General features: G+C 47.9%; 1 protein-coding gene across 1 annotated transcript in view; it reads right to left on the reverse strand.

The window, feature by feature from the left end:
* Positions 1-9,485, reverse strand: part of PPP2R1A (protein phosphatase 2 scaffold subunit Aalpha) — a 37,048-nt gene extending 27,563 nt beyond the window's left edge. Inside the window, exon 1 of the mRNA XM_055238901.2 lies at positions 9,036-9,485. Coding sequence (XP_055094876.1) covers positions 9,036-9,113 — 78 coding nt within the window. The 5' untranslated portion in view covers positions 9,114-9,485. The remainder of the gene's footprint in view (positions 1-9,035) is intronic.
* Between the last annotated feature and the right edge of the window lie 9,020 nt (positions 9,486-18,505).

The following is an 18,505-nucleotide window of genomic DNA, read 5'->3' on the forward strand; positions in this document are numbered from 1 at the left end:
CCAGCCTGGGTGACAGAGCGAGACTCTGTCTCAAATAAATAAATAAATTAAATTAAATTAAATACTGTGGGGAGTATTGACCTAGTTGCCTATTTCGTTCCTCTTTGTTTTCTTCAAGTTGATCTGTGTGTTCTTCTCTCAGCCTGAGATATGGGGAAATATACACATGGGCTAGGGCCACACTAGGTGAGCAGCAGCCCTGAGGACAATGAGATGGTGCAGGGAATAATCACAATTAATAACCATAATCATAAATGCCAGTACAATAGCAACATTTATTGTTTGCTACGTACTTGGCAGCATTCCAAGTGATTGACATGGATGATTAACACATTGAATCCTCCTAACTGCTCTGAGGTATGTATTGTTAGCAGCATCCCCACTTCACTGACGCACAGAGGCGAGTGAGGACACTGATGCAGACAGAGGCAAGGCTGTCACTTACTGGAAAGCAATGAAGCCAGGCAGCCTGACTCAATTTCAATATCATACTGTCATTTAGGCAAAAATGTTTGTATCATGAAGCTTCCATAAAAACCAAAGAGGATAGAATTCAGAGAGCTTCCCGGTAGCGGAACATGCAGATTCTTAGAGGGTGGCATCCCCAGGGATGGCATGAAAGCTCCCTGCCCCTTCCCCCATAGCTCACCCTATGCATCTCTTCATCTGTATCCTTTGCAATATCCTTTACAATAAACGGGTAAACCTAAGTATTTCCTGGAGTTCTGTGAGCCACTCCAGCAAATTAATCATACCCAAAGAGGGGGTCGTGGAAACTCCAACTTGAAGCTGGGGATGCCGAAGAGGTGGGCCCATGACAATCAAGCTGCTCTCCCATCCAGAGAGCCCCCTTCCTTCCACTGCTGTTCTTTGGGATTCTGCTTTTGGTTTCATTAAAAGTGTTTCTTCAGGCAGACAGCATCATCAATGCTTGAGAAAGGTGGCCTGGGGTGGTACTACAGAGCTGCACGTCTGGGTTCAAGGCTAAACTGCTTACATATTAGCTGTGGAATCTTGGGCAATCCTTGTACCTTTCTGAGCCTCAATTTTCTCATCTGTGAAGTGGGGATGATGATAATACCTACCCTCAGAGGGTTGTCTTGAGTACAAAATGACATTCTACAGGGACACCCTAGCACTAGGGGAAGATTAATAATAGCAGCCATGGCAACCACGCCTCACTGACAGCATCCTGATTTTGTTCAGATTATTAAGAAGGACATTGTGGCAGCTGGTCCACTGATGTTTCTTTCTTTTCCCTTTTTTCACCATGACAGAATAATAACAGTAAATATTTCTTTAGTCTCTACTATGCCCCAGGCTTTAATGTTTTAACTCATTTGACCCTCACAATCCCATGAGGGAAATATAGAATCCCCCATCTTACGGCAGAGAACACAAAGGCACAGGGAGGTTAACTGCATACAGCTTACTGGTAGCAAAGCCAGGATTTGAATCCCAGCCACCAGGTTCTTAACCAGTACTATGGATTCATATTTGCTCTGATTTTTCTTTTTTGTTGTTCTTGTTGTTTTGAGACAGGGTCTCGCTGTTACCCAGGCTGGAGTGCAGTGGCACGATCGTAGCTCACTGTAGCCTTGACCTCCTGGGCTCAAGTGATTCTCCCGCCTCAGCTACCCAAATAGATGGGTCTACAGGCAGGTGTCACCAAGCCCAGCTAGTTTTTTTAACTTTTTGTAGAGATGAGGCCTCACTATGTTGCCCAAGCTGCCCTCAAACTCCTGAGCTCAAGCGATCCTCCCACCTCGACCTCCCAAAATGCTAGGATTACAGGCATGACCCACTGCACCCAGCTTTGTTTTTTTGGTTTTTCTCTTGTAGAGGGGTGGGGTGGTGCCATGAATCCCCTTAGTAGGTCTAATAATGAATGCAATTTGAAAGAGGTGAACATAAACAACACTAGAAGGTATGTATTATAGCAGAAATAACATGTGAACACACTCCTGATTTCCACTGGTGACAGTCACAGGTTTTGCTAACACTACCCATGATATACTATAGCGATATTATAATTCATAACAGAAGTTAAATGTAAGTTAGAGGTTAATGAAAATAAAGATGTTATTTTTGCCATCCAAATTCATGGACCTGCCTGGGAATTGCAGATGATCCCCAAGTTAAGAGCTCCTGCATGGGGCTATACTGCTGTTCATAATCCTTGGTTTTCAGCTGTACACATGACCCCTGGAAAAGACATTTCTGAATTGCCTTTGCATCTGAATGTGACTATAAGACTTAACATCTGGCCAATAAAATCCAAGTGGAAATGTTTTGTGCAACTTATAGGGATGGGGGTCACACTTATCTTCCCTCCTTCCTGTCTGGAATGGAGCTATAATGGTTGGGGCTTTGGCAGCCAACTTGGGGACCTGAGGTAACCTGGGGGACACGGAGGGTAGAATGGAGGATACAATCAGCGCATAATGGTAAGAGCCTGGGACCCTGACACCATGAAGTGCACAGCAGCCTGGATTGCCACCAGACATTTTGGTCATCAGTTGGAAATAAACTTCAAGCTCATTTAAGCCCCTGTTATTTAGAGTTTCTCTACTACTTATAGCCAAACTTAACCTCAACTAACTCTGCATATGACCTAGTTCTCAGCAAAGAGATACACAAGCAAGTCTGCTGAGGAGATTCAGGAGAGATTTTCCTCCTTCATAAAAGGGAGGAAGGGAAGAACCTGTGTCCTAAGCTGGCCTCTGCTAAACTGCACTAAAAAGTGCAGTTCCACTAGGACAGCAGATGCTGCTGGAATCTTATAACCAAAATAGGCCAGTCAAAAAAACCACATTTCTGCGATATCTTTGAGCTGACCCAATTCTGTGATAGCTTTGAGCTGCTGAACTTGCTATATGAGAAATAAAAAGAACCCTTACTTGTTTAAACAACTCTTGGTTCGTGTCTCTGTCACATTCCTGATAGAAAAGCTATTAATATCATTTCGGAAACCTTGACTGGCCGTTGATCATGTCATATCCTGAGGAGAATTCCCTGGGCACTGACTATCTCCCAAGTGTGTCCCCACCAAGCACCTGCTACAGTTGTGATACTGTGAAATACAGATTTGGGCTTCATCCCCATTTCCTTGCATACAACTCTTCAAATCTTTGGAATCTCCAAGGCGCTTTTTGTACGCTAATGTTGACTGATACCTTCAGGATGGGGTCCATGGTCACTGGAAAGATAGTCATGGAAAACAGAGAGGCATGATTAAAGGGTTGGGATTTTCAGCCCCACCCCACAACCTCCAGGGATCAGAGAGGGGCTGAAGGTCAAGGTGATCACCAGGTTTAATCAATCCTGCCTACCTAATAATGCCTTTATAAAAACCCAAAAGGACAGGGCCTGGGAACTTCAACATAGCTGAACACACAGAGGTTCCTGGAGGGTGGTGCACCCAACAAGGGCATGGAAGCTCCACACCCCTTCCCCCATAGCTCACCCTATGCCTCTCTTCATCTGTATTCTTTATACTATCCTTTAAACTGATAAACTTACATGTTTCCCTGAGTTCTGACAGCTGCTCTAGCATATTAATCAAACCCAAAGGCAGGATGGTCATGGGAACTCCAACTTGAAGCAGGTAGATCAGAAGTTCTGACGACCCAGAATGGCAACTGAAGGCGAGGGCCAAGGGGCAGTTTTGAGGCCTGAGCCCTCAACCTGTTGGATCCAACACTGTCTCCAGGTCGTGTCTGAATTGAACTGGAGGACACCCAGTTGGTGTGTGCTGCAGAACTGATTGCTTGCTTAGTGGTGGTGAAGAATCCCTCCCCACCCCAACACACAGTTGGTCACGGAAGTCTTCTTCTGTGTTGTTGACTGTTGTGTTAAGTGAGAGAACAGGAATTGGGATTTTCCAAAGAGTCCACCCATATGGTACCACGACAGCACTTACCACCCTAGACTGGGACTCTCTGTGTCCCAGCAGGCCTCAGCACAGAGCCTGCTCTGTGGTGAGTTAATAAATAAAATCCGCCTTCCCACTATATGCACCTGTGGAAAGGGGACCCACTTTTGAAGATCCACCCTGCATTCCATCCATGGAGCCGTCCATAATATGAATGTATACGGTATAATCCCACATGAAGTATGTTTTCCCTTCACAATCAGAATAAAAGCTAAGGCCTTACTCTGGCCTACAAGGCCCAACACAATCTGACCCTAGTCTACTGATCCATTCTCACTGGGCCTGGCTTGTCACAACGGCTGCCTTGACAGCAACCAAAAAAAAAACAAACAAACAGCCCAGTGTATTCCCAACCCAGGCCTTAGCACTTGCTGACTTGTTCCCACATGGTTCCCCAGATGCCCCATTTCCTCAGGTCTGCTCAATCCCTGCCATATGACTACCGCAGAACAATGCACAGGCCAATTTCACTGCATCTTCACAACCAGACACATGCTGATTCTTCATCATTATCCCCATTTTGCAGATGAGGAATCTGGGCCCAAAGAGGGGAAAGTACTGCTCCAGGGGCACACAGGGAGCAAACTGGCAGAGCAGGGGTTCAAACTTCACTCATCCTCAACTCTTCCCTCTACATTACCCACCAGCAAATCCCATCAGCCTCCCTCAACATGTCCTGACTGTAACCGTACTTCCCCCCTGCATGCTAACACTGGTCCTGGGTGCTTTGTAATGGCACCTCAACAGGGCCCAACCCCTACAACAGCCAGAGGAAGGATCCTTTAAAATTATATCAGAACCCATCATTACTACTCAAAGTCTTGCAATTCCTCCCCCTCCCTCCCATCTTCAAGGCCTTCACCTTGGCCCACAGGCCTCACTTGATCTAGTTCTGGTGTAGTCCTCACCTCCCACCACTTTGCCATTCTCTCTGCCTCAGTCACACTGGCCTTTTTGCTGTGCTTTGAATGCATCAAGCATCCTCCCACTCCTGGCCTTTGTACCAACTATTCCCTCTGCCCAGACTGCTCTTCCACTACCTGTTCATTTCATTCAAATCCTTGTTCAACATCACTTCCTCAGAGCAGCTTTCTCCAACCTCCCTATCTAACACAGCAGCCCCAGGTGCTTGCTCTATTCCCTGTATCTGTCTTATTTTGTTTTTTTTTTTTTGGAGACAGGGTCTTGCTGTCACCCAGGCTCTCACTGCAGCCTCGATCTCCCTGGTTCAAGCAATCCTCCCACCTCAGTCTCCTGAGTGGCTGGGACCACAGGCCTGTGTCATCACACCAGCCAATTTTTTTTTTTTTTGGTAGAGACAAGGTCTCACTTTGTTGCCCAGGCTGGTCTTAAACTCCTGGGCTCAAGTGATCCTTTCACCTTGGCCTTCCAAAGTGCTAGAATTGGCCAGGTGCGGTGGCTCATGCCTGTAATCCCAGCACTTTGGGAGGCAGAGGCGGGCAGGGAGTTTGAGACCAGCCTGGCCAACATGGTGAAACCCACTCTCTACTAAAAATACAAAAATTAGCTGGATGTAGTGGCGGGCGCCTGTAATCCTAGCCACTCAGGAGGCTGAGGCAGGAGAATCACTTGAACCCGGGAGGCAGAGATTGCAATGAGCAAAGACGGCCTGGACAACAGAGTGAGACTCTGTCTCGAAAAATAAAATAAAATAAAACCAAAGTGTTAGAATTAGGCTTGAGCCACCATGCCCAGCAATTTTTCTTCTTAGCAATTACTGCCACTGACATCCCATTACAGATCTACTATCTGTCTCCCAAACCAGAATGTAAACCCCACAAGGGCAGCTTTGCTGTTTTGTTCCCTACTGTAAGTCTAGTATCTAAAACAGAGTCTGGCACACATTGATAAATATTTGCTGAACAAATAAATCAAGACTACAGGATTTCATATCCCATGTTCCTTCTAGTATCCTGAACTGTCTCAGACACAATTAAAATATCTGGCATATGAATATAATCAGCAACCGTGTGTCCCATCCCAGACTCTATTCCACCCTTAGGTCCTACTTCCTTTCCTGGCTCCTTCACTTCTCAGCTGCACAGCTTTGGCCATGTTATTTATGGTGCTTCAGTTTCCTCATCTGGAAAATGTGGACAAGGACAGGACCTACTTCAAAGAGTGATTGTGAGAATTCAGTTAAGATCGTCAGTGTTATTCCTCTGTACTGTACCTAACATAGAACAAGCACCTACTAATTTGTTACACAGATAGTTTAAGTCAGAGGTTGGCAATTTTTTCCCTGCAAAGGGTTAGACAGCAAATATTTTAAGCTTTCAGGCCATCTCTGTTACAACTATGCAACTCCGGGCTGTAGCACAAAAGTAACCATAGGAGCTTCCAGACAGATGAACACCTCGCGGTTCCTGGAGGGTGGAATGCCTAGGGAGGGCATGGAAGCTCCACACATCTTCCCCCACACCTCACCCTGCATGTGTCTTCATCTGTACCCTTTGTAACATTCTTTAGAATAAACCAGTAAGCTGCCTAGCTCTGATCCTGGCACAAAGACATCTCCCTACAAATGTTTGCTGGTTAGTGGATGGATGGATGAATGAAAGGATGGGAGGATAGACAGCTGAAGGAAGTGATCCTGGAGTTAAAAAAAAAAAAAAAAAAAAAACTGGCCGGGCACAGTGGCTCATGCTTGTAATTCCAGCACTTTCGGAGGCTGAGGCAGGGGGATCACCTGAGATCAGGAGTCTGAGACCAGCCTGGCCAACACCGGGAAACCCAGTCTCTTCTAAAAACACACACAAAAAAATCAGCCGGCGGGGTGGCCTGCGTCTGTAGTCCCAGCTACTCAGGAGGCTGAGGCGGGAGAATTGCTTGAACTCGGGAGGCGGAGGTTGCAGTGAGCGGAGATCACGTCAGTGCACTCCAGCCTGGGCAACAGAGCAACAAGACTCCGTCTCAAAAAAAAAAAAAAAAAAAGAAAAAAAAATGGCCATTACATATTACATATCTGTTCCCTCTTCCTCGGAGGCTCTCCCCCACCTTCTCTCAATCTCTTCTCAAACTCTGCATCCTCAGAGGGGCCTTGCCTGATTGGCCTACTTAAAATGGATCTGCCCCACCCCACTTTGTACTTGCTGTGCTCTCTGCCTTCAGGCGTGTTCTCAAACAGGATCTCAACAAGGCCTCCCCTGACCACTCTTTAAAACTGCATCCCCTATCCCCCATTTCTCTTATTTTTGTCTCCCTAATGCTTATCCCCAGCACACTCTGTTTATTGTCTGTCTCTCCTCACTACAAAATAAACTCCCCAAGGCCTGGAGTTTTTGTCTGTCTTGTTCCTGCTATATACCAGTGCTTAGAACAGTGCCCTACACAGAATAGAGGCCCAATTCAATACGGATTCACTACCACAACATCCTATTTGTTTCCTTCCCATCACTTTTCACACACTCATCTATTCAGCTCTGTTGACCTGTTTCACACCTGGATCCTGTATAGAAACTGGTGTCTCCAGTATATCCCCAGCATCATATCTCATACATGGCATATGTTTACTGAACAAGAGAATTCATACATAGGATAAATACCTATGAACTAGGTAATTATCCCCATTAAAGAGAAGAGGAAACAGGCCTAGAGAGATTAACTTGCCCTTGTCAATCAGTAAGAAGTGGAAGGGCCGGGAGTACAACCACAACCTGTCTGCCACCAGAAACAGTGATATACCAGGAACCTAGGAGGCGAGACCTGCGTTTGGCAGGTTACCCACTGCACCTTGTTCAATTTTATAAATGGGAAAACAGACCTAAAGGGAGGATGGGACCTCTTTAATCACCACTCCCAATAATTACAGCTAATATTTATCGAGCCCTTACAACAGGCCTGACACCATTCTACTTTTTATTTGTGTCATAATTCGTTCAGTCCCTCACAAGTCCCTCCAGCAAGACCAGGACTACAATTAGCCCATATTTTATGGAACACAGAGACCCAAAGCGGTGAAGTAATCTGCACAAGGTCACATGGCGGGTGGAAAGTGGACTTGCAGTTCTAACTGTTCTCAACCCCAGACCAGCCTGGCTCAGAGCCTTGGGCCACCTCATCCCATAACCAGGAATGTTCATCCGAGCTGGGCGCGGTGGCTCACGCCTGTAATTCCAACACTTTGGGAGGCCGAGGCGGGTGGATCGCTTGAGGTCAAGAGTTCCAGACCAAGCCTGGCCAACATGGCGAAACCCCGTCTCTGCTAAAAATACAAAAATTAGTTGGGCGTGGTGGCTCGCGCCGGTAATCGCAGCTACTTAGGGGGCTGAGGCGCTAGGATGGTTTGAACCCGGTACGCAGAGGTTGCACTGAGCCGAGATCGCACCACTGCTCCCCACCCCCAGCCTGGGCGACACAGAGACTGTCTCAAAAAAAAAAAAAAAATGAAGTGAATAAATGTTCATCCGTTTAGCAAATCCTTCACCCCATATCCTGGTCAATGGGAGGATCCGGGGAGGTGGTGAGGCGGGTTTCTACAACCTAATTCGCTCCTCAACTTGGCTAGTCCCCACCTTTGGTGGTGGGGTGTTTTTGCGTCCTCGTCCTCTTAGGACACCTAAACCAAAATGAGAGGCGGAGGAAGAGCAGGAATTGGGATGGCAGGCCTTCGCCTCTCGGTCCCCACTTGGCCCAGCAGTCGAAACCCAGAAAAGAAAAAAACCTTCCCAGGTCCCGACCTACCAGGCGGCCCTCCCCTACTTGGAGCAAGTCATGAGCGCCCCACACCACCAAGAGGCCATTCAGAGGCCACCGCCAATCACGGAGTCCTCCTCTCTCCCCGACCCAGTCCGCCGACCCCAGCCCTGGCTGCAACCTCCCAGGACCGCGGACCGCCGCGCGCACAGGGTAGGCCCGGGACCCTCGAGGCTAGCGCTGGCCCCCGCCCTCCACTGGGCCGACACCCAATCGGGAGCGCCGTCTCAATGAGTCCGGGCACCCGGGGAGATAAGAGACGCACGCTGATTGGCCGCCGCCCGCTTCCGCCACTCCCAGCGAACGCTGAGTCTTCTCCGCGAGGGCCGCCCGTGCCCACAGGTACCCCTCCCCGTCTTCCCCAAGACCCCCGTAGCCTCCGGACCTGAACGTCCTCATTGCGGAGTTCGTCTATGAGCACCGCGATGGGGTACAGCGAGTCGTCGCCGTCGGCCGCCGCCATCTTGGCTCCGTCCCGTTCCTGTCACACTGCGGCCAGCGCTATGCTGAAACGTGAGGGCGCAGGGCTGGGAGGAGAAGGAAAGGCGAGCGTGGGGGCGCCCGAGCCAGTTTACAGGGGCTGCTCCACGGCCATTGGCCGCGCTAGGCCGGTCTAAGCTCGCGTTTCTTTGGTCCGGACTAGTGAAGTCCCTCCCACTTTCCATTTGCCATTGGTCGACTGAACAAGATTTGACTAGTTTGAGCCTAGGAGAGGGGGAAGAAAGCGGAAGTTAGCCGTGTCCTAGCGACCAAGATTGTACCCGCCCTGGTCGCTGCTAACAACGACCGAGACGAGCAGTAGTTTCTAGCCAATGAGGGGCGACATGGGGAAGAGGCTAAGCCTGCCCTTTCGTGAGTCCCCGGGAAGGCTTCTGCGCGTGCGTCCGTGGTAATACGTGACGTCATGTGGGGAGCTGGAGGGTGTGCAGGTTTTGGGTTACCAGGCCGTGGTTCAGCTGGTTGGCTGGCTGGCTCCGCGCGCCTTTGCGCGACAGGAGGAGGGAGTGAGACTTTGATTTGTGCTTGATTTATGCCAAGGCCCAGAGAAGGGAGCGACTTGCCCTGCTCTCTTTTTTCTTTTTCTTTTTCTTTCTTTTTTTTTTTTTTTTTTTTTTTTTTTTGCTTTTTTAAAGACAGAGTGTCGCTCTGTTGCCCAGACTGGAGTGCAGTGGCGCGATCTTGGCTCACTGCCGCCTGGACCTCCCCGGGCTCAAACGATCCTCTCGCCTCAGCCTGCAGAAATAGCTGGGCGTAATGGCGCGCGCCGCTAGGCCCGGCCAATTTTTAAAAGAAATTTTTGTGGAGACCGAGTCTCACTGTGTTGAGCTCAGTTGCCTTGCTCTTTGGATGAAACCCAAGCCCCTCGGGCTGGTATTCAATACCCTGTCTAGGCGCGTCTCCCACCTCCGTTTTTTACTTTTTATCTGATGTCCTGGAAAATTAGAGCTGCCTGAGCACATCTTGCTTTTTCATGCCAGCAAGCCTCCTTGCCCAAGCTGTACGTTCTGCTCGGGGTGCCTTTCATATTCACTTCTCAGATCTCTGCATAAATGCCTCCCCTTTACTCCCTTTCCTCTCTGTCTTCAGGCTCTGTTCTCTAGGCTTCCAGAGCCACTCTGTCTCTCCAATCCCGTCTCTCTCTCTGTCTCTCAATCCCAGAGCCTGGGCTGTGACTATGTATTCGAATCTGTTTCCTCCATAGAGTGAGAGCAGGATTGGATCTGACTAATCTCTGTTTTTAACCTCTTCAACACAGCCCCACCCCCCACCGCAATCTTAGGACCACTCTAACTGAAGGAGTTGAATGGGGATGGGAAGGCCTGGGATGCTCTTTCCTCCTTTATTCTGCTACTTGAAGGGCTGGGCTGAGCTAGCACTCTGACAGGTCTGAATACCCACAGCATCTATTTCTTTTTTCTTTCCTTCTTTCTTTTTCTTTTCTTTTTCTTTTTTTTTTTTTTTGAGACAGAGTCTCGCTCTGTTGTCCAGGCTAGAATGCAGTGGCCCAATCTCGGCACAACTGCAGTCTCTGCCTCCCGGGTTCAAGCAATTATCCTGCCTCAGCCTCCAGAGTACCTGGGATTACAGGCGCCCACCACAACGCCCGGTTAATTTTTGTATTTTTAGTAGAGACAGGGTTTCACCACTTTGGGCCAGGCTGGTCTCAAACTCCTGACCTCAGGATGATCTGCCTGCCTTAGCTTCCCAAAGTGCTGGGATTACTGGTGTAAGCCACCGCACCCGGCCTTTTTTTGAGACGGAGTTTCGCTCTTGTCTCCCAGGCTGAAGTGCAGTGGCTCAATCTCAGCTCACAGCAACCTCCGCCTCTCGGGTTCAAGCAATTCTTTTGCCTCAGCCTCCAGAGTAGCTGGAATTTACAGGCATGAGCCACCATGCCCGGCTAATTTTTTATTTTTAGTAGAGACGGGGTTTCACCATGTTGGCCGTGTTTGGTCTCGAACTCCTGACCTCAGGTGATCCGCCCACCTGGACTTCCCAAAGCGCTGGGATTACAGGTGTGAGCCACTGTGCCCGGCCCAGCATCTATTTCAAATACCCTTACCCACTCCAGTTAGGAAACTGCTGCTCATAAAAGTGGGGATGGGGTTGAATATTTCAGTCCCAGCCCTCCGTATTCCCAGGACTCCCCTCAGCCCCAAGGCCTCTGAGGCTAGGGATCTTTTTAGCTATGCTTGCCTGTCTTGGTGTCAGGCTGCTTGGGATGTTGGGCTGGGGGCCTTTAAATTGCCTAGGGCCTAGGAATTTTCAAAGGCTTATGAGGCATTATAAATCTCAGAAACAAAAACAAGTTATGGATTCCAAAATGCCAAAACAAAGCTGCGGACTTTAATAAGTATTTAACAAATACCTTTACAAATCAATACCTATACAGATCAGCACCAATGATAATAGCTACAGTAAAGTGTATTCAATAAATTAATTCATTTAACCCTGACAACAACTCTATGAGATATGTGAAGTACTAGCATCATCCTAATTTAATGGATGAGGAAACTGAGGCATAGAGAACTTTAGGAATTTGTCCAATGTCTCACAGATGGTAATAGTGCTGCTGGGATTTGTTTGTTTGTTTGAGACACGGTCTTGCCTTGTTGCCTAGGCTAGGAGTGCAGGGACGCAATCTGTTCCGTGCTCAGTGCAGTCTTGATCTCCCAGGCTCAAGTGGTCCTCTCACCTCAGCCCCCGCAACCCCGGTAGCTAGGACTACAGGCATGTGTGACCATGCCCGGGTAATTTTTTAATTTTTGTAGAGACCCCTGGGGTCTCACTGTGTTGCCCAGGCTGGTCTCAAACTCCTGGGTTCAAATGATCCACCTGCTTTGGCCTCCCAAAGTGCTGGGATTACAAACATGAGCCACCCCACTCATCGGGTGCTGGAATTTGAACCTGGGCAGTCTGCCTCCAAAGGCTTGCTTGACTAAAACTCAGCTTTAATATAATGATACAGGCCAGGTGCAGTGGTGGCTCATGCTTGTAATCTCAACACTTTGAGAATCCAAGGAGGAAGGATTGCTTGAAGCCAGGAGGTAAAGACCAGCCTGGGTAACATAGCAAGACCCCTGTCACTGCAAAAAAGAAAAGTAAGAAAGTTTAGCTGGGCGTGGTGGCACATGCCTGTAGTACATCAGGTACATCCCTGTAGTACTCAGGAGGCAGACGCAAGAGGATCACTTGAGCCCAGGAGATCGAGGCTGCAGTGAGTCATGATCACACCACTGCACTCTAGCCTGGGCAACAGCCAAGATCCTGTCTCAAAAAAAATTAAAATAAAATAGAAATATATATATATGTATATATATAAAATATTTGATGGGGGATTTTGGATTATTTTACTATGCCTGAGTTCATAGTGGGGTGGGGTGTACAAATGCAAGAGATTCTGGGACTAGTAGACATTCCTGATGTTGGGTCTTGGGCTTTCCTAATCCTCAGTTTCCTTTTTTTTTGAGACGGAGCTTCACTCTTGTTGCCCAGGCTGGAGTGCAATGGCGCGATCTCGGCTCACCGCAACCTCTGCCTCCAGGGTTCAAGCAATTCTCGTGCCTCAACTTCCCGAGTAGCTGCAATTACAGGCATGCGCCACCATGCCCAGCTAATTTTTGTATTATCGGTAGACATGGGGTTTCTCCATGTTGGTCAGGCTGGTCTCGAACTCCTGACCTCAGGTGATCAGCACGCCTTGGCCTCCCAAAGTGCTGGGATTACAGGCGTGAGCCACCACACCTGGCCCTTTTTTTTTTTTTTTTTTTTTTTAAAATGTACAAACAGGCGTCTCACTATGTTGCCTAGGCTGGTCTCGAACTCCTGGGCTCAAGTGATCTGCCTTGGCCTCCCAAAGTGCTGGGATTACAGGTGTGAGCCACTGTGCCCGGCCCTGATCCTCAGTTTCTACATATGTAAAATAGGAAAGTCCACTATTTGATAGATTATTGCATAAAATATCAGACATACCAACTATGGATTGTTAAAGAACTATTCATAAAAACCAGTTAGATCTGTATGTATGGAATAAGAGAAATGGGGACGATATATGTTGAATGGAAAGTGGAAGTTGCAAAGTGTCTTAGTTCAGGCTGCTGTAACAAAATACCATAAACCGGGTACCTTATAAACAACAGAAACTTATTTCTCACAGTTTGGGAGGCCAGGAAGTCTGAGATCAAGGCACCAGCAATTTAGTATCTGGTGAGGGTCCACTTTCTGATTCGTAGATGGTGCCATCTAGCTGTGTCCTTTTCACAGGGTGGAAGGGAGAAGCAATTTCTATCGGGACTCTTATTTTATTTTTTATTTTCTTCTTTTTAAAATTTGTAACATCCAGCTACTGCACAATACTGGAATTTTTTTTAATAATTTTTTTTTTTTTTTGGAGAAAAAAAACAGTGAGATCCTGCCATAGGGTCTCACTATGTCACCCAGGCTGGAGTGCAGTGGCACAACCGCAGCTCACTGTAGCCTCAAACTCCTGGGCTCAAGCAATCCTCCCACCTCAGCCTCCTGAGTAGCTGGGACGCCACCATGCCTAGCTAATTTTTTACTTTTTATTTTTTGTGGAGACAGGGTCTCAAACTCCTGGCCCCAACTGATCCTCCCTCCTTGATCTCCCAAAGTCATGGGCTTACAGGTATGAGCCACTGTGTCTGACAGAATTCTTATAAGGACACTAATCCCATTCATGAGGGCTCCACCATCATGACCTAATGACCTTCCCAAGGCCTTACTACTAAAAATACAGCTATTGGAGAGGCTGAGACAGGAAAATCAGTTCAACCTAGGAGGCGGAGGTTGCAGTGAGCCAAGATGGCACCATTGCACTCCAGCCTGGGCGACAAGAGCAAAACTCCGTCTCAAAAAAAAAAAAAGCAATTTTCAGGATCAATTTTTTTCTTTTTTTTTTTTCTTTTGAGATGGAGTCTCGCTCTGTCATCCAGGCTAGGGTGCAGTGGCGCAATCTCAGCTTACTGCAACCTCCACCTCCCGGGTTCAAGTGATTCTCCTGCCTCAGCCTCCCAAGTAGCTGTGACTACAGGCGTGTGCCACCATGCCCAGCTAATTTTTATATTTTTAGTAGAGACGGGTTTTCACTATGTTGGCCAGGATGGTCTCGATCTCTTGACCTCGTGATCCGCTCACCTCGGCCTCCCAAAGTGCTGGGATTACTGTTTTTTGTTTTTTTTTTTTAATCTTTGGAAATTAACCAAGAGTTTGCAGCAATCTAGGGATTATATTCAGCGTTCAAGGAAAACAGCTGGATTTTGGGAAGAACAGCAAGCTTTGTGGGTTTTTTTTAACTTGCCCTATTTCATTGTCCCTCCACTGATCCACTGTAGACTTGAAAGCCAGCAGTCTCCATCAGAGAGGAACAGCAACCTGGCAACCATTGGCAGGAGGCGAACAGGGCTGGAGTCCCTTCAAAGTCCCAGTCCCAGGAAATTATCATTATTTGACCTGTCAAGTAGCCCCCCTGTAAAACCCTACTTGCAATGCTCTTTTTATTTGTCCTGTCTAGAAGCTCACTCAGTCTGAGTAGGTCTCTCTACACTGCCCAGGATGGTCTCAAACTCCCGGACTCCAGCAATCTGCCTGTCTCAGCCTCCCAAAATGCTGAGATTACAGGCATGAGCCACCGTGCCCAGCCAGGGGATCTTTTTGTTCCGAAGATTGATTATTCCCGTGTATTAAAGGGAAACGTACACTATGTTGGTAGATAATTCTCCCTGGGCATCTCACGTGTCTTCATATTTTTTAAAGCTTTGGTTCCAAACTATCTCATCAAGAATGTTTTTTGGGGGGTTTTTTTGTTTGTTTGTTGAGACGGAGTCTTGCTCTGTCATCCAGGCTGGAGTGCAGTGGCTGAATCTTGGCCCACTGCAACCTCCCCCTCCTGAGGGGAGGCAATTCTCCTGCCCCAGCTTCCTGAATAGCTGGGATTACAGGCATGTGCCACCATTCCTGGCTAATTTTTTGTATTTTTTTAGTAGAGACAGGTTTTCACCATGCTGGCCAGGCTGGTCTCAAACTCCTGACCTCATGATCTGCCCACCTCGGCCTCCCAATGTGCTGGGATTATAGGAATGAGCCACCGCGCCCGGCCTGTTTGTGTTTTTTTTATTGTTTGTTTGTTTGAGATGGAGTTTTGCTCTTGTCGCCCAGGCTGGAGTGCAATGGCACCATCTTGGCTCACCGCAACCTCCACCTCCTGGGTTCAAGCGATTCTCCTGCCTCAGCCTCCCAAGGAGCTAGGATTATAGGCGCCCGCCACCATGCCTGGCTAATTTTTGTATTTTTAGTAGAGATGGGGGTTTTACCATGTTGGCCAGGTTGGTTTCAAACTCCTGATCTCAGGTGATCCACCAGCCTCGGCCTGCCAAAGTGCTGGGATTACAGGCATGAGCCACAGCGCCCAGCCAAGAATGTTTGTATAGCAAACGATTTAGGAAGATAGCAATAGAGAGTCCCCATGGCCAAAGGCAGATTTGTTGCCTAACCACTGTAAAAAATATATATAATAATGATGCCTATGTCTGAAGCAAAGGTTGGGGAGGTCTTCCTGTAGCCCCCTTAAAAGATTGCTTTATAAGCTCAGGATTCTTCATTGTGGCACACACTCACTGCATTACACACCCACTGTATGCAAAGCATCTGTCCAGACCCTTTCTCATCAGTCCTGTTGGACTTGAAGTGCAAGGGGATTAACGTGAGTGTCAAGTTTCTGCTTCTTTGCTGTGTTGTCAGTAATAAAGTCTGTTGGACCTAACACCGGAGTCTTATATCTTCTTCAAGCAACCTTGAATTTTTTATTATTTTTATTTTTATTTTTTGAGAGAGAGTCTCTCTGTTGCCCAGGCTGGAGTGCAGTGGCACAATCTTGACTCATTGCAACCTCCATCTCCTGGGATCAAGGGATTCTTGTGCCTTAGCCTCCCGAGTAGCTGGGATTACAGGCATGTGCACCACTAAAAATACAAAAATCAGCCAGGCATGGTGGTGGGCGCCTGTAATCCCAGCTACTCGGGAAGCTGAGGCAGGAGAATCGCTTGAACCCGGGAGGTGGAGGTCGCGGTGAGCTGAGATTGCACATCACTGCACACCAGCCTGGGCAATAGAGCGAGACTCCGTCTCAAAATATATAAATAGCCAGGTGCGATGGCTCACGCCTGTAATCCCACCACTTTGGGAGGCTGAGGCAGTGGATCATCTGAGGTTGGGAGTTCGAGACCAGCCTGACCAACATGGAAAAACCCCGTCTATACTAAAAATACAAAATTAGCCAGGTGTCGTGGCACATGCCTGTAATCCCAGCTACTCAGGGAGGCTGAGGCAGAAGAATCGCTTGAACCCTGGAGGCGGAGGTTGCAGTGAGCCGAGATCATGCCACTGCTCTCCAGCCTGGGCAACAAGAGTGGAACTCCGTCTCAAACATACATACATACATACATACATACATATGCTGGGCATAGTGGCATCTGCCTGCGGTCCCAGGTGCTGTACTTGGGAGGCTGAGGTGGGAGGATTGGTTGGGTCCAGGAGATTGAGGCTACAGTGAGCCATGAATGTGCCACTGCACTTCAGCCTGTATGACAGAGCAAGACTCCGCCTCCAAAAAACAAAAGAAAACAGCCGGGCGTGGTGGCTCACGCCTGTAGTCCCAGCTACTCAGGAGGCTGAGGCAGGAGAATCATTTGAACCCTGGAAGCGGAGGTTGCAGTGAGTTGAGATTGTGCCACTGCACTCCAGCCTGGGCGACAGAGCGAGACTCCGTCTCAAAAACAAAATAATATTAAAGGGCAATAGTGTTGGCAACGATGTGGAGAAAGGGAACCCTTGAACACCATTGGTGGGAATGTAAATTGGTAGAAAACATTATGGAGGTTCCTCAAAAAATTAAAAATAGAACTACCAGGTGATTCAGCAATCCCCCTTCATGGTATATATCCAAAGGAATGAAATCAATATCTTGGAGAGAGATCTGCACTCCTATGTTTATTGCCACAATAACCAAGATGTGGAAAAAACCTAAATGTTCACTGATGAATGGATAAACACACACACACACACACACACACTATTCAGCCTTTAAAAAAATGGAAATCTAGGCTGGGCATGGTGGCTCACGCCTGTAATCCCAGCACTTTGAGAGGCCGAGGCTGGTGGATCACCTGAGGTCAAGAGTTCGAAACCAGCCTGGCCAACATAGTGAAACTCCGTCTGTACTAAAAATACAAAAAATTAGCCGGGCGTGGTGGTGGGGGCCTCTAATCCCAGCTACTCGGGAGACTGAGGCAGGAGAATCACTTGAACCCAGGAGGTGGAGGTTGCAGTGAGCTGAGATCAACATATTGCACTCCAGCCTGGGTGACAAGAGTGAAACTCCGTCTTAAAAAAAAAAAAAAGCAGGCCAGGCACAGTAGCTGATGCCTGTAATCCAAGCACATTGGGAGGCCAAGGCGGGCAGATCATGAGGTCTGGAGTTCGAGAGCAGCCTGGCCAGCATGGTGAAACCGCAACTCTACTAAAAAAATACAAAAAAATTAGCTGGGCATGGTGGTGTGCGCCTGTAATCCCAGCTACTCGGGAGGCTGAGGCAGAAGAGTTGCTTGAACCTGGGAGGCTGAGGTTGCAGTGGGCCAAGATCGTACCACTGCACTCCAGCCTGGGCGACAGAGTGAAACTGCGTCTCAAATAAAAAGGAAAAAAATGGAAATCTTGTCATTTGTGATGACTTGGACGAACCTAAAGGGCATCATGCAAAGTAAAATAAGACAGACACAGAAAGACAAATAACGTATGATCTCATTTTTTTTTTTTTTTTCGAGACAGAGTCTCACTCTGTCACTCAGGCTGGAGTGCAGTGGCGTGATCTCAGCTCACTGCAAGCTCTGCTTTCTGGGTTCACGCCATTGTCCCGCTCTCCTGAGTAGCTGGGACTACAGGCACCCACCCCCACACCTGGCTAATTTTGTTTTTTTACCTTTAGTAGAGACGGGGTTTCACTATGTTGGCCAGGCTGGTCTTGAACCCCTGACCTTGTGATCTGCCTGCCTTGGCCTCCCAAAGTGCTTGGATTACGGGTGTGAGCCACCGCGCCCGGCCGTATGACCTCATTTATATGTGGAATCCAAAATAGTCAAACACACAGAAGCAGAAAGTAGAACAGTGGTTGCAAGAGGCTGAGAGGTGGGAGGAAATGAAAAGGTGTTGGTCAAAGTTTTCTGATGAAGCTGGGGCAATTAAAAAAGCAAAAAGCAAAAAAACAAAAACAAAAAGGAAGGTGTACAAAGTTTCAGTCCTGCAAGATAAACAAGTTCTGGAGACCTGCCGTATAACATAGGG

Source organism: Symphalangus syndactylus, chromosome 13, assembly GCF_028878055.3.
Source record: "Symphalangus syndactylus isolate Jambi chromosome 13, NHGRI_mSymSyn1-v2.1_pri, whole genome shotgun sequence".
NCBI classification, from domain to species: Eukaryota; Metazoa; Chordata; class Mammalia; order Primates; family Hylobatidae; genus Symphalangus; species Symphalangus syndactylus.